We start from the raw sequence: 13,906 nt of genomic DNA, 5'->3' as shown, positions 1-13,906 counted from the left end.
AGAAGTTTACTTCGCCCTGTAATTCCCTCCACTCTGGCTCTTTCTTTCGTTTCTCTCTCCACGATCTTGCCCCTCGTCCAGTGCACGTACATGGTCGGTCCATAAGGCAAAGCCGGAGTTTCCCCATCGTCCACACGGTTCCCATGTATGTCGGTCAGGCAACGCTAGGGTAGCCCATTGCCACGATGAATAAATAAAAATCGGTCGGGGAATCTGCCGGTGTAATTTATCGACACGCTATCGGCTTTCCGATCTGAGGAATGCACTCGAGAAAATCGAGGACAGTTCGCTCGTATATCAAGAATGCACGCGTCGGAGTTGGAAAAGTGGCAGAGACGAGAGATATTTCGAGCCAATACCGCTCCGCTGTCTCTTGAATTCATCCTTTACCCTTTTTCACGCTCCCCCCTCTCTCTCTTTCTATCTATCTGTCTATCTCTGTCTTACTCTCCAGGATTATTACTGTCTCGTCTACCACGCTCGAGAGTCGGGGAAATTATATCGTTTTCTCGTTACCAGCCGTGGTCCTATCGTTTGCAGATTTGAAGAGCGTGAATCAAGCCATTCATAAAGATTTGACGGAGCATTACGTCCACTTAGACGCGTTTCGAAATGCGGACAGTTCGAAAGAGAAATTTGCCTCTGTAACCACGCGCCTTCTATTGATATATCGTCTAGTAACGTGCGGTCATAGGACTGCGAGGGCTTAATGTAATTTACAGGAGGGACAGAAGTTGCTCGCGATGGACCGTATGTTTCGAAAGCCCTAGAGAATTATTGGATACGTGACGTCGCGAGCTACCCTTAAGCACGCTGTACCCAGAAACTGGGTAAGAATCGATAAGGCGTTGCTCGTCGCAAAACGATGCATGCCTCACTTGTCAGCTGATGTCGTATAATCATATTTTTCGTCGACGATTGTCTATATATGTATATATATATTCATGTACTCGTACGAACAACGGTTTTGAACTATGCTGCGTTCCTACCTTACTCTGTGAAGCGTCGGTTGACATTTTTCAGTAACGCGTTTGTAAGATGAAAAACTTGTTACGTCACGAAAACAGGTGGAAAGTGTGATTTTATATTCGATGAAAAATTACGAATTTTTGTGATTTGTAAATCTTTTACGGCATTAACGACACAAAACTGATTAATTTTTAGTGCCACGTTTACTTTTTGAAGCGGCATAAATGGTTGACAGATCGGTAGCAAACGTACGATGAGAATGGCTGACAAATGACTGACCTATTCTACTTAGATAGAACAACATCGAGTATGATGGATATTTAGATGCTAATTACCGCTGTAATTGTACCCTGATTGTGTAATCATGAATATCTAACTAAATGACGTTTCTACGAGTAGTAATACTATAGAACGTGTATAGTACGTTTCATAGTGGAATAATGTTTAATTACGATGTCATATTAAAAAAGTTACGAAACACGGAGGAACGGCTAAATAGATCGGTGTCTTGTCGTCCGGAGCAAAGTAGTTTCGGTTTCGAGTAAGTCACGCTTTAACGAACAAACTTTACAGGAGCTTAATCTTATGGAACTTTAATAAACAAGCTTATTAGAAAATGATGCTTTAATAAACTAACTTTTTAGCCCGTTCCTTCATGAGAATATTATCCAAACCTGAAAGTATGAAATGTACCGCATTCGAGAGACGATACCCGTTTTATTATATGAAAAAGTTTCACAAATTTTCGATACGTCTTAACAAGCATCTTATAAAGAATCAGGATCTTCGCGAGTTTCCATTTGAAGCTCGATAATCGCCCACATTGTTATCAAAATGTTTCCAACCGCTAGCCCCATGACTAACGAATATTTTATGCAAACAAGTATCGTTATTCACCAGTGGCAGAGACGAACGCAGAGAAGACGAATCTCATTCACCATGAAACGTTCGAACGATTAAAATTTATAATTTATGAATTTCACCGATGGTTTATGCAAAAAGAAATTTCATCGTTCAGCGTAATGTTTCACGATTTGCAGAGTTTGAAATTCTCAAGCGGCCTGTATTTGCCCTCTCTCGTCATATTTTCCCAGGAAAAATTAACGTCGCCGCAAACACGTGACATTGTTTAAGCCAGGGAAGATTCTAACAAACACGAACGAACTGCTCGCGTCGGCCATTCCACATTTTTAATTTGTTGCATTTCTTCCGACTGAATCTACCCAATTGAATTAGATATCTCTTGAAAAATTCATTTCCCGATATTCGTCGTATACAAACAGAGAATCGTTTTTAAACGCGTTTAATTTTATTCAATTTCAGATACCGGTTTTACCTGGCAACCAAGTAATAATAAAGAGAATTCATTCGGACGTAAAACGCATCGACGAGGAGGCAATCGCTACAAGAGAAAGATTCTTTCAACCGTTCAGCAACGAAATGCCAGATGCCAGATGTCTCACAGCTGTTATTTCCGCGTCTCCTGTCCACGTGTCGCCTTGAATATTCTTTTAATAACACCCCCTCGCTGGTATCGAACCACCGAGAGATTCTACTCTGGAAACATTTTAACAAGACACAGTATAAAGGTGTAGAATATGTAGATGGAGTAGAGAGCGTACGCACGTAATTAAGAGTAAAATCAACGTGGAAAAATTCGGTCGATTTAACGGGCTCCGGCCTTCAGAGAGGCAAAAAAAAAAAAAAGAAAAATAAAATTTACAAAAAATTAAAAAGAAAAAAGGCGATCAAAGCTCTTGCAGCGTCCAACAGGCAGAAAACTCCGTCGGGTTTCATCTCGTTCATTGTTTAATCCGCGAATTGATGAAGTTCTGAACGTAGCGGAATTGTTCGCCTAGTCGGTCGAAATTTTACGCGACTTTTTCACCCGCTGCGACGGGAACACGTCGCTGAACACGAAACACGATGTGCACCACTTCGGTCGGAAAGGCATTACGATATGCATGGTTCGGTTTCGATTCGACCGTCGTTGATCGAAATAGAGCCGCGATCCTAAATCGTCGACTCTTTACGAGCCACCATTTTTGTTGTACCAGCTGTCTGCCCTTCATTTCTATTTGCTCGTTTTAACGCGCACGCCATTTTTAACAGAGTTCAAGAGATCGCTCGTGCCTGATTCGAATATCGTCGCCAACGGCTGGTTATATTGAATAAAAATAAACGGGGGAATGCACGTTGTTCCCGCACCTCGAATTTCGGCAACATTTCCCGCATCGATCTCGATCTTCCCCACTCCTCCGTCCCATCGTTGCCCTCTGTCTATGCGCGCGCTTGTAACACATTTTTTTCGTTCGTGCAAAATCGAATCGATTACGAGATGCTTCTTCGTCGATGGGCGAGTTCGATTCTCGTTTCGACGATGCAATAAAAACCCCATAAACAGTGTATCGCGATTCCTGATCCCGTGGACGCGAAAATAGATTCCCTGCATGCGGACGATTTTCGACCGATAGCTCGATCTTGAAAACCATGGGATAAACGTTCGATATAACGCGGGTGATGTGGTGATATCCATCGGCTCACGCGAGACCAGATTGTAATTGAACAATAAAAAGCTCACTCTGTTTTTCGCCTTTGCTCTCTTTCTTTGGTCTTGCATCCGGCGCGTATAACTTAATTACCACGTCGGACAATTAATGATAAAGCCCGTGCTTTAGCAGAATTGGCGCGGCAATTAAATCCAATTACAGTCTGCTGATTCGACGCGGACGAATTTGCTTCGACAAATATTTCCTTCGTGTCGAAAACATCGCGTTGTTCCCATCACGATGTTCATGACCGGCAGTCTGTTTTTCTTAATAATCAATACGAGTTGCGCATCGATTGCAAACAAATCTTTTGAAATCTCGTTTTGTTGGCCACCTTCCGGAATCTTCTGTATTCCAATGCACGACTTATTCACGATAGTAACGAGTTCGGTTCTCAACAAACGCAACGATTTTTATGTTTTATCAGATATCGCGTAACGGATCAATACCCTTGAAATAAAAATAATTGTTTCTAAACTTATTTGTGGATTGGTAAACGATTACGATTTTAACACTTTCGTATATTTTATCTATTTTAATCGTACCTAAGGGGAATGATTAACAAAAAATAAATGACTTGGCTAATAATTTGATCGTAGATATCGAAATTTCGAATAAAATTGCGTGATACAGCGAGAGTCGGAAGTGAGCGTATGCCTTACAGAAATGACTTACCTACAAGTTTAGTTATATCTTTTTCTATTAGCTGGTATTCCATAGCGCATCATACTTTGTACCTTTTCGATCAATTTTCAATCGATGCAACATACTTTTAGGAATTCTCGAATAAATTTTATGCCTTCAAAGTAACCCCGTTTGACTTTATATGTACGTTTCAACATAAAGTGAAATTCAACTAGAGAACAGAACGTTGAGAACAGAGGTAGCCGACTTATCTCTGTATCTATTCGCGAGTTTCGCAGTTTCCATTTCCATCAAAGAAGCTTCAGGTCTAAAAGCAACTCGAGCCCAGGACGATCTAATTAAAAAACGAAAAATAACGAGGAGTAAATTCATCGAGAAGATGAGTTGCTTTGATTCGATTGCAAAAGGATGGTCGCGTGTGTCGCGATACCCGATACGTCGATAATGATTCCAATAGTGGGCTGAAGAAGAGGAAAAGAGAGACGCATGAAAAAAGAAAGAGGAAGAAATGTAGAACGTAGAATGGAGTAGAGGGCATCGGCTCGTAAATAAAAATGAATCGACGTCGCGGGGGGGAGGGCGATAGATCAAAAGGTAGCTGCGGGCCAAGCAACGGTGGGCAAGCAAGAAAATAAAAGAGAATTATTGAGGAGAGAAATAAATCAGGCCCTGGTGTGTGTTCGCGATGCTGCCGCTGTTTCTGCGACGAGTACAGGCCGTGATGGTATCAGAGGGGTCGCACTCCACGCTTCGAAATGAACGCGATAAGAGAAACACGTGTTGAGCACGCTTTCTCACCCTCTTTTCTTATGCCCTCATCTTCCGCTGTCTCGATATACAAACCCCTTTTCTCTTCGTCATCGCTCCCTCCACCACGCTTGTGTTTTTCTGATTTGTTCTTAGATCGAATATCTACTGCTCGACGAAAGCACGCCCCTGCCAACGGCAGAAGATGAAAGTATATGAAATATCCTGGTCGTTGTTTCATTGATATCGCGGATAATAATGGTTGGTATGAGTTTCGCCCCTGGATGATGGGTTTCTCGATAAAGGAAAGCCACAAAATATCGTATTATGATTTTCTGTGTCGTTACGATGACTCGGTTTAAATATTGTCTCTTCTTGGAATAGAAATTGCTGGAATTATTAACAAATACGCTTCTACGTTGAAGATCCTACAATTTAATTCTTCTCGGTTGAATGTCCTCCTTTCCTTGCGTTTCAATTGTTTGTTCTAATATTTACAATTTTGTTATTCATTATGCGATATTCCGTCTTTTCTCAACGATGTCCATTGTGAAGCACAATATTGCTCCATTATTCCATAATACCAAAACAATTCTGCCTCTTTAGTGTACACCGTAAAATATAATGTAATACCTCCTAAGAAAATATATCACGCAGATTTCTCCGATATACCAACACATGCTCTTCCGTTTCGTATTCTACATAATTACGATAAAAGGAAGAACGAATGAAAATGTAACGCGGTACAACATCGACACATCTTTCTATATTTAACGTCGAAAGCCTGGGACGAAATATCGCTGGATAATTCGGAACGTTTACAAAAGCAAAAGAGAAGAAAAGTCGATTCCTCTCGAAAGAACACGTAGGATACATGAAGTTGGTATTAACGAGTAACATTCGGATGAAACTCGCGAGGAGTATTCCGAGCCTTTCGTTCTTATTACGCTCCTCGTCAAAAGAACGGCGAGAGCTCTGTGTTTTAAAATGAACGTGATAAGAGTAACACGTGTTGAACATGATTTCTCGCCATCTCCTTTCTCCAGTCATCTTTCTACTTTCTTTTGTCTTCATTTTTCTCTATGTCTCATCCCCTTTTTACTTCGTGCTCTCAATATATAAATCCTCACGCTTCCGCCTCTCCTTTGCACCCTTCCCCACTCTGCCTTCTCTGTTCCTTCGATATCTCAACGGTTTGTTCTGCTCTCTTTCACGAATCCTCCCCGTCAAAACGAAAGAAAAATACATTACTTTATTTATGTCCCCAACAAATGGGTCAAGGAGTAGGTTTTATCGAGCATTCTGATCAGAGAAATAAATCTCGTGCATGTTGAACCGTAATAATGACAATTATTCCGCAAAACGATACGCGATACGCAACAATAGTGGTCAAATTTAACAAATGATGACAAGCGATAGCGTGGTTTCTACGTTTCGCTAATATATTATTCGACGTACGTTGTAAATTTCCATAATATATTATTGAAAGACAGTTGTCATAAATTTTTGCAGCACGTCGAGATTCCCGATTGCCCCGGCAATTATCGTAGAGCGAAGTCGGTTCGATAAAATCTAACTCTCTTTTTCCAACACAACTCTCGACTATAGTTGAAACAAAAGTCAGTTCTGATTTTTGAATGCCGAGGACGAGCTAGATTATGATTAAAAAACTGCGTAACATGAATTCCTTAATATATGACAGAAATGCATTCACAAATCGTAGAGATTTAGAAATGAACACCGAAACGGCGGAAATCGGAAAATAGCGAGATATTTGAAACGGAGGTCACGGACCTTCGGATCGTTCGCAAACTTTACCCGCGCTCGTCAAATACGTTCCGAGTCTGCGGCGTCTAACTTGACTAATTGGCTCTCCACTGGAACTGAATAATAATTGAATAATGGAATATTGAGAGAGCGCGAAGAGGCAACAGCACGAGTTTCGAAATTTTCGCATGCTCGCGTTGTATCGTCAAATGTTTCACACGACTCAGATTCGCCAGTCGCGTTATTTATCTTCCGATTTTCCAAGGCCGATTCGTTTCTTCTTCTTTGTCTCTATAAAAATACCCGCATAAAAATAGCAATCAAAGCGATTTTATACGATCTTCGTATTTGCAAGAAACGAGCTTTGCCCATCATCGGAGATTCAAACGGGAATAATAGTCACGAACGTAACGAGAATCTAATTTTCCGCGGCGAAAGAAAAATCGATGCCAGTTTTTTGCGGTTACGCGCGAATGGATCGCGTAATGTTCGATTCGATGAGCCGACATTAACACCGTGTAATCCTGAATCGGCAATCAGGGATTGAAAACCTTGAGTCGGGCAATGATTCGGCGTTTGACGGGTTAGGAAAGTTTTTGCCGTGGAAAAAGGGTGAAAGGAAAAAAGCGAACGTACGCTCCAGGGAATCGGGGTATCGGTAGAAAAATGTTCTCCCTAACATGTAAGTTTCAAAAACTTTCCCTAACTGAATTTTAACTCGGGTACGAGTCGTTCTATTAATATTTCCCTCGCGAAATGCACTTTGAAAGTCAAATGGCTGGTGTGCATCTCTTCTCTGTTTACAGTGGTACATCCTGCGAGGAAACTGACTTCCTATTAAGTCTTTCACGTCGCGTATATTTTTCGCGTAAAGCTATAGCGAGGAAAGTTTACGCTATTTATTCTTTAGAAAGTGCGGCTCTTTATGTACGAAAAAAGAACGATGCTTCGATCAATGATTATTCGGGTAGTTTGCCTAACGACTTTATTGAACACATCGCTCCATTATTCGAGTTCCTACAAAAACCGATGTTCCCATAACTTAAACTCACCTCATAAACTCTAAACCGACATAAAAGAATCCAAATCGAATCGTAATGTATCGCAGTCAAAGCTAAAGTTAAAGTTCCCGAGACACTCTTAAAATTACGCAAACATGAAATCGAACGGAGTACTTCTTTATATCTTAAAAACACGGCTATGCAATTACTTTTCTTGGAACGCCAGAGACACATACCATTTGCGTATCCGACCACCAGACGATAATATCGGCACGTGACTGCGAATAATTTTCCTCTGTCACCTGCAAAAACGTCGTGCAACGCCGCGTCACGTTCCATCGCGTGAGATATTGCCGATCATCCTACGAGAGACCGGGCATCGTTTCAATTTCCCGTGCGTCGGCCTCTTGTTCTCCGCCGGTGAACTTGGTCGTATCATGACGAACGACCGAGGCAACGGCAGCACCATTTTTCTTCGACGTGAAATTACTACCGAGCTCTTTAACAAACGTCGAGTCATTGTTATCGCGCCGGGGTACGACGTGGTCCGTCGCTTTTTCGCGATAACCAAGAGGGCGAAGCAGAGGCGGAACCTCGCTGGATGCCACATCTATCGTCGAGTCTCGAACGTCGATCGTTCCCGTTAACACACGGGTGAACAAAATAAATAAGACGTTGGATCGAATTTATAGGAGACGAAACTGGGTGAAGTACGCCCGGTCTGACTGCAATGTCCTATTCTACTTGATACGATCTACTTGATGGTATCGTTCGAACGAGGTCCAGACGAATTATTTTTTAACGCCACTTCCAATTAAACTAACTAAACGAAATTTTAAATGACACCCGGTATACATACTTTATCGAAACACATCGATCCATTTCTTTTTTTAATACGAAATCGAATTTTCAAATTACATAGAAGCTTAATTGACGTACACAGAGTAATTGACGTACAAATGACTGATTGTAATTGTATTCAATCGAGATAAATTCAGACGAGAATAATATCGCAGTAGCGTTGAAAAATTAGAGCAACTAAACGAAATATTAACCTAACAACAACCTTCGTTAATCACCGATTGCTATTGCTAACAACGTGCGCTTGATTTTAAATTTTCCCGTTGCTAATTACAATCATCAATACGGAATTCACACATACCTATCTCTGTGTAAGAGCAGCCTGGACATCCTCCAGCTCCAAAAACCCGCCGTGTGTCCCGGCCAAATCGTTTCTGCTTTTCGTTATCAATGCGAAACCAAATCGCAGGTGCTCGTCTTCGTTCGTAGAAATCTCCCTGTTTCCCGTGAAATCTGTTCTTCGAGTCTGACAGAACCAAAAATTAAGCACAAAAACACAACACAATCGTCCTTGAGAGATAGCTGAGACCGCCTCGTGTTACCGGCGATCACCGATCGACCGTCTCATACGATACGTCTCCGAAGGCGTCGCGGCGCTCACTGCGGAGACTTCGCTGCGTACCCGCCCTTATAGCATCGTGTTGCGCTCACACCGTGCCCCCTCCCCTCGCTCGGTCCCCTCCTCCAGAGTTTCTCTCGCTCTTCACCCTTCGTTTCAACCCTCTGCACCGTACCGCGAACCTCGTGCACCCCTCGCGCCACCCTGACCACCCACGCCGCCACCCTGACCACCCATACCGTCACCCTTCCATCCCCGTACTCTGCACCGTCACCATTGCCACCACCCACCTTAGAGGATAACGCAAGCGTTCTGGAATAAGCGTTCAAAAGACCAGCCGAAGCATTCTTCGTGTATGCTTCGGTACCTTGTGCGCGAAAAATCGAACAGCTTGAGAAATGAACGTGTTCGAGATGCAGTTTCGCTGATTTCAACGATCGAACGATTGGTATCAGCATATCTATTTTTGTCCTTTTTCTTTCTCTTTTTTTTTTTTTTTTTTTTTATTTCGTTCGAGAATTACCGATAGATATTTCAGATGGAGCTTGGAATATCATTACGTTGATTGACATCGAGGATTATGCTTTTTGTAAACGAAAGGATTGTTAGCGAAAAAAGGTTGGATGGCACAAGGTCTAGACAGATTCTAATTTACTCGAACTCACTGGCACTCGCGTTATCCCGCTGTAAATCACTTGGACTCGCTCCAGTGCTCGTCATACCGCGCGTGAACGTCACGCTAACCTTCTTCGATTCGTTCCAACTCACGAGGACCGGTTTCAATTTGAGCGAACTTCTAGAATCCACTGGAAATCCTGCGGAATCGTTTCAATTCGTGCTAACTTTTCCCACAAGCACACCGACCTGCACGAACCTATTTGGATGTGTACTGAGAAACTCGTGGATACCTCGACTTCTGTTAACTGTTTCGCAATTCTGCTACTCGCTCTAAATCATATTAAATTTCTTAAATTCGATCTGCTTCGAATAGATCGCAGCTTCTCTGACGCACGACCCGCATCTAATCACCGTTAGCATAACCAACTCGAGTTATTCACATTAACACAGAACCCAATAGCAAATTTCCCTATCAACTGTTTTGCAAATCCGCCACACGCTTTAACTCATGTTAAATTTCTCAAACAAATCGGAGCTTCTCTCACGTAAAATCTAATCTTCCATGCTGTATACAATTTAAGTTACTTATATTAATCCCGGGAGGGATTCGCATAAAATTTTCCAATTTCACTTCGTGCCAAATTCTCCGTTCCCTGGAATCTGTCTCAAATCACGTAGTGTCCATTTCTAATTCACATTAATCCGCTACTAACCTGCTCAAGTCCAGAACTCGCATCAACCCTCTTTCCAAAGTTCTCTAACTCGCGCAGCGCTCTCGTGTCAATAGATCTAGCGATAGCCGCGCGTATCCGCTCGAATGCGCGTCAATCCGCTTCAACTCGTTTGGATCCGCCTGCTCGTAAGTCTCTACGCTTGTCACGTACCTGCATGGTATATAACATCGCGTCTCTCTGACGCAGACGTATGTCCAACTGTCGGTGGTGAACGTCCCGCATCATTAATTTATCCATCGCCGAGACTGCTCTGGGGCAAACGGGTCGTGACATCCAAGCTCATCAGACAACCAGGAAAGCCCAGGGGATGATGGCTCGAAAAAACATCCTTTTCCCAGCATCTTTGGCCTGGAGATGATTCCATCGTCTTTTGTTCTTTGCTTTGAACGTATCTGGGAGAAGGTGATTGTTTCATACCTCTGTCAGGTGCTGCAGCTGTCGTTCCTTTCTTATTTTCTCGCGTTTCAAGAGCCGAAGAAAATTGAAGACGAAACAGAGCGTTTCGTTTAAAAACATGACGCTAGTATTGAGAGACATCGAGTAACGCGAGATCTTCCTGAGTTGTTTCTCATTATAAGGTGATCAGTGAAACAGGTAATTTGACAAATTGTAGGCTTTTGCATATATTCTGAAAGTTGTTGACGCGTCTTGGATTCGTCTCAAGGAGATCAGATTTGATTCATTTGATATGGTTTGCCTGAAGAGATTTTTTAAATGTTGGATCCCCGAGATGTTTTAACTAATTAAACTGCGGAGTTTTATACATTTATGAGAAATTTGAAGCTGAAAAAATACATATAATATAATATATAAAATTTCGAAAATAAGGTATTTGTTATAATATTTAATAGATGAAGCAAATTCCTATTGTAATTCCATTTCTTAGTTATGTTCATAAAAATAAAAGAAAGTGCATAAAAATCCGCGATCTAATTATAACTCACGGATCTACTTGTATTACAGTTTTAAGTATCAAATGGAATAGTTTGTATTAATACTATATCGTTAGACTCAGATTTGCTTTCTATCCCAGTGTCGACGACATTTTCATCAAATCTTCTCTGAAGGGATGGAAGTAAATTTAACGAGGCTGGTAACAAAGATCTCGTTTATTCGACAACCAGTCGCGCTCGTACGGCACGCGAGCGGGAGCACAGGACAAAATCTACAAAATCGTATGTTCGTATACAACTGGCACCAAGTTGCCTCGTTAAATCCTCGGCAGCTGCTCCTTCGTGATACGCAACGGTTGGCCTGAAATATTTACCGAATACGCAACAGCAAACTGCAGCCGGGATAAATTTATTACGGCTAATATTCCCTCGATGCGCTCTTACCTCCCTTCCAAGCAATAAAACATCGTCAGATAGAAAAAATATGCTGAATTATTGTCTTAATGCACGCATAATATCACTGTTCGTGCGAGTTTCGCCGTTCGTGAAGTAAAGGATGCTCGAGGATTTATGAGGCACGGGGGCGATCAAATATAAAATCGTTTGAAAAGATAAAATATACATTTTGCACGGCACACGCTATCGATTAAAATGCCAGTCCCGTTGATACGCAACAAACAGTATTTGGTCTTTTCAATTTTATAATTTCGTCGTTTTATAATATCGTAATCTTTATGAAAAGGCGATTGATCGAGCATCAACGAAGACGAGATGTGCATGAGATGTAGTAATCTATAAAACGCTTGTAACAAAGTGAACAACAGTCTTACAGCAACAATTCCACGAACATTACCATCAACACGCGTGAATGAGAAAAGAAGTAGAATATGATACATCGTACGACGTTTTATCCCATCTTATAATAATTATTATATAATAACTGCATCATATCGCGTGTTCGTGTAAAATTCTCGCTTTTAGCTTGAATAGGGCTACTTTCTCATGATGCAGTGTTAAACATCGATGTATTAACATATCAATCCATTAGGAATTCTAATATATTGATACCGTTCCACTCGATTCACCTTAAAAAGATAACTGCAATGCTAGGGAAACATCGAGATATAATTCCAATTGGATACCGGCTTACGCTCATAAATGTTAACAACGATATAAACTAGGCGCATGAATTTCTAAACTCTTTAAATCGAAGCGTAATACTTAAGGCATTTGCTTGTGATTTAAAATTTCGTTTATGAAGCGTCACCGTTCCTTTGTCACGATCGAGATAATAAAAAACTTAGACTCCCGTTAACGTCGAGGAATCGTTTGAAAAATAGCTTATACACGAATCGGAGGTGAAGTCTGCGAGGTGTGAAAAACAAGAGGAAAAGTACGATTGATGGAACAGTGGCGAGTTTGTCTCATTCACCGACTGAAATTCTTCTTGCCGATCTCTCTGTGATCTTCGCTTCACGTTCGATTCCTTGTTTCCTATACCGTGGAGTAATCCTCGATCAGGTTCTCGCCGAAGTGAGTTATCACGTAATCGTGGTAATACATCATTATGCAAAGTGGTTGTCCGATAATGAGACTCGCCCACACTGTGATATTGCCCCATCTGGTGCCGCAATGCTTCTGCACCTTCTTACTTATCAGTGATAATGGTATCTGGAAAATCAATTAAAAAAGTTTCTTCATCGAGGGTGGCAGACTGCAAATTAATATTAATCCTTCGACAGTTGGATCGCTTCCGAGAAGATGATTCTTCCGCGGGAAACTTTCGAGCGACTGAGATAGCCGATATCGTGTCGGAGGATTTCTTTGGTTCTTTGTGTGACTGGATGTTTGACGAAGGAATTGGTTGATTAAAATTTCTTTCAACTCTTTCGGTACAATACAGCTCGGATCAGGAGAGTGCCTATTGGCTGAACGTAGATGAACGTTTCAAAGTTTTAAGCCTGCGAAGATCGCGATCCTAGAAATTCCCGCTGCGGTGTATGTGAGAAATGCAGTGAGTTTAATAATATGCGCTTCAGTGATAATGTTTAGTGCAGTGGTGCATTGTTTCCTCTTTTATATAAAAAGAAGGTGAAAAATGAACTAATAAGTAATTAAGTTTGTAATAATCATTTAAATACAATGATCAGAATTCCCCATTGATGCACGTATAACAGGTGTATAACGATCGTTATAAATAATATTAGTATTTTTGAGATATATTTTGTCATAATCTCAGAAATATAGAAATGTCGATATCATTCTAAGAAATTTACAATATCAACGTCCAGTCTGGAGCGACAGACGCGTAGAAATGTTATATGTAATATAAAAGCATTTCGTTGTTAATAAAGTTGACAATGTGTCTATGGAAAAATATTTGTGAAAAGGTTTCTTATGTAAGTGACAGATTTCTCGCGACTTCTGTAGAGTTAATAATAAATTCTCAAAGCTACTCGCCAGCTATTCTTCATTTTCTTATTCAAATATATGAGGACAAAATTCTCGAAGCTAGCGAGTGCACCAGCGATGGGTGATTATAGTCTCCCACCGTGCCGAAAAG

General features: G+C 41.3%; 2 protein-coding genes across 2 annotated transcripts in view; both read right to left on the bottom strand.

Moving 5' to 3' along the window:
- Nucleotides 1-9,168, bottom strand: part of LOC122574139 — a 41,396-nt gene extending 32,228 nt beyond the window's left edge. The window contains exon 1 of the mRNA XM_043741346.1: nt 8,841-9,168. The gene's annotated coding sequence lies outside the window, so the exon portion shown is untranslated. The remainder of the gene's footprint in view (nt 1-8,840) is intronic.
- A 2,373-nt stretch (nt 9,169-11,541) lies between these two features.
- Nucleotides 11,542-13,906, bottom strand: part of LOC122574321 (diacylglycerol O-acyltransferase 1) — an 88,223-nt gene continuing 85,858 nt past the window's right edge. The window contains exon 12 of the mRNA XM_043741766.1: nt 11,542-13,014. Within this exon, the coding sequence (XP_043597701.1) occupies nt 12,838-13,014 (177 nt within the window). The 3' untranslated portion in view covers nt 11,542-12,837. The remainder of the gene's footprint in view (nt 13,015-13,906) is intronic.

The sequence above is a fragment of the Bombus pyrosoma genome, linkage group LG13, assembly GCF_014825855.1.
Source record: "Bombus pyrosoma isolate SC7728 linkage group LG13, ASM1482585v1, whole genome shotgun sequence".
Lineage (NCBI taxonomy): Eukaryota > Metazoa > Arthropoda > Insecta > Hymenoptera > Apidae > Bombus > Bombus pyrosoma.
The sequence above is the reverse complement of the archived record's forward strand: the minus strand, read 5'-3'. Positions and strand labels throughout refer to the sequence as shown.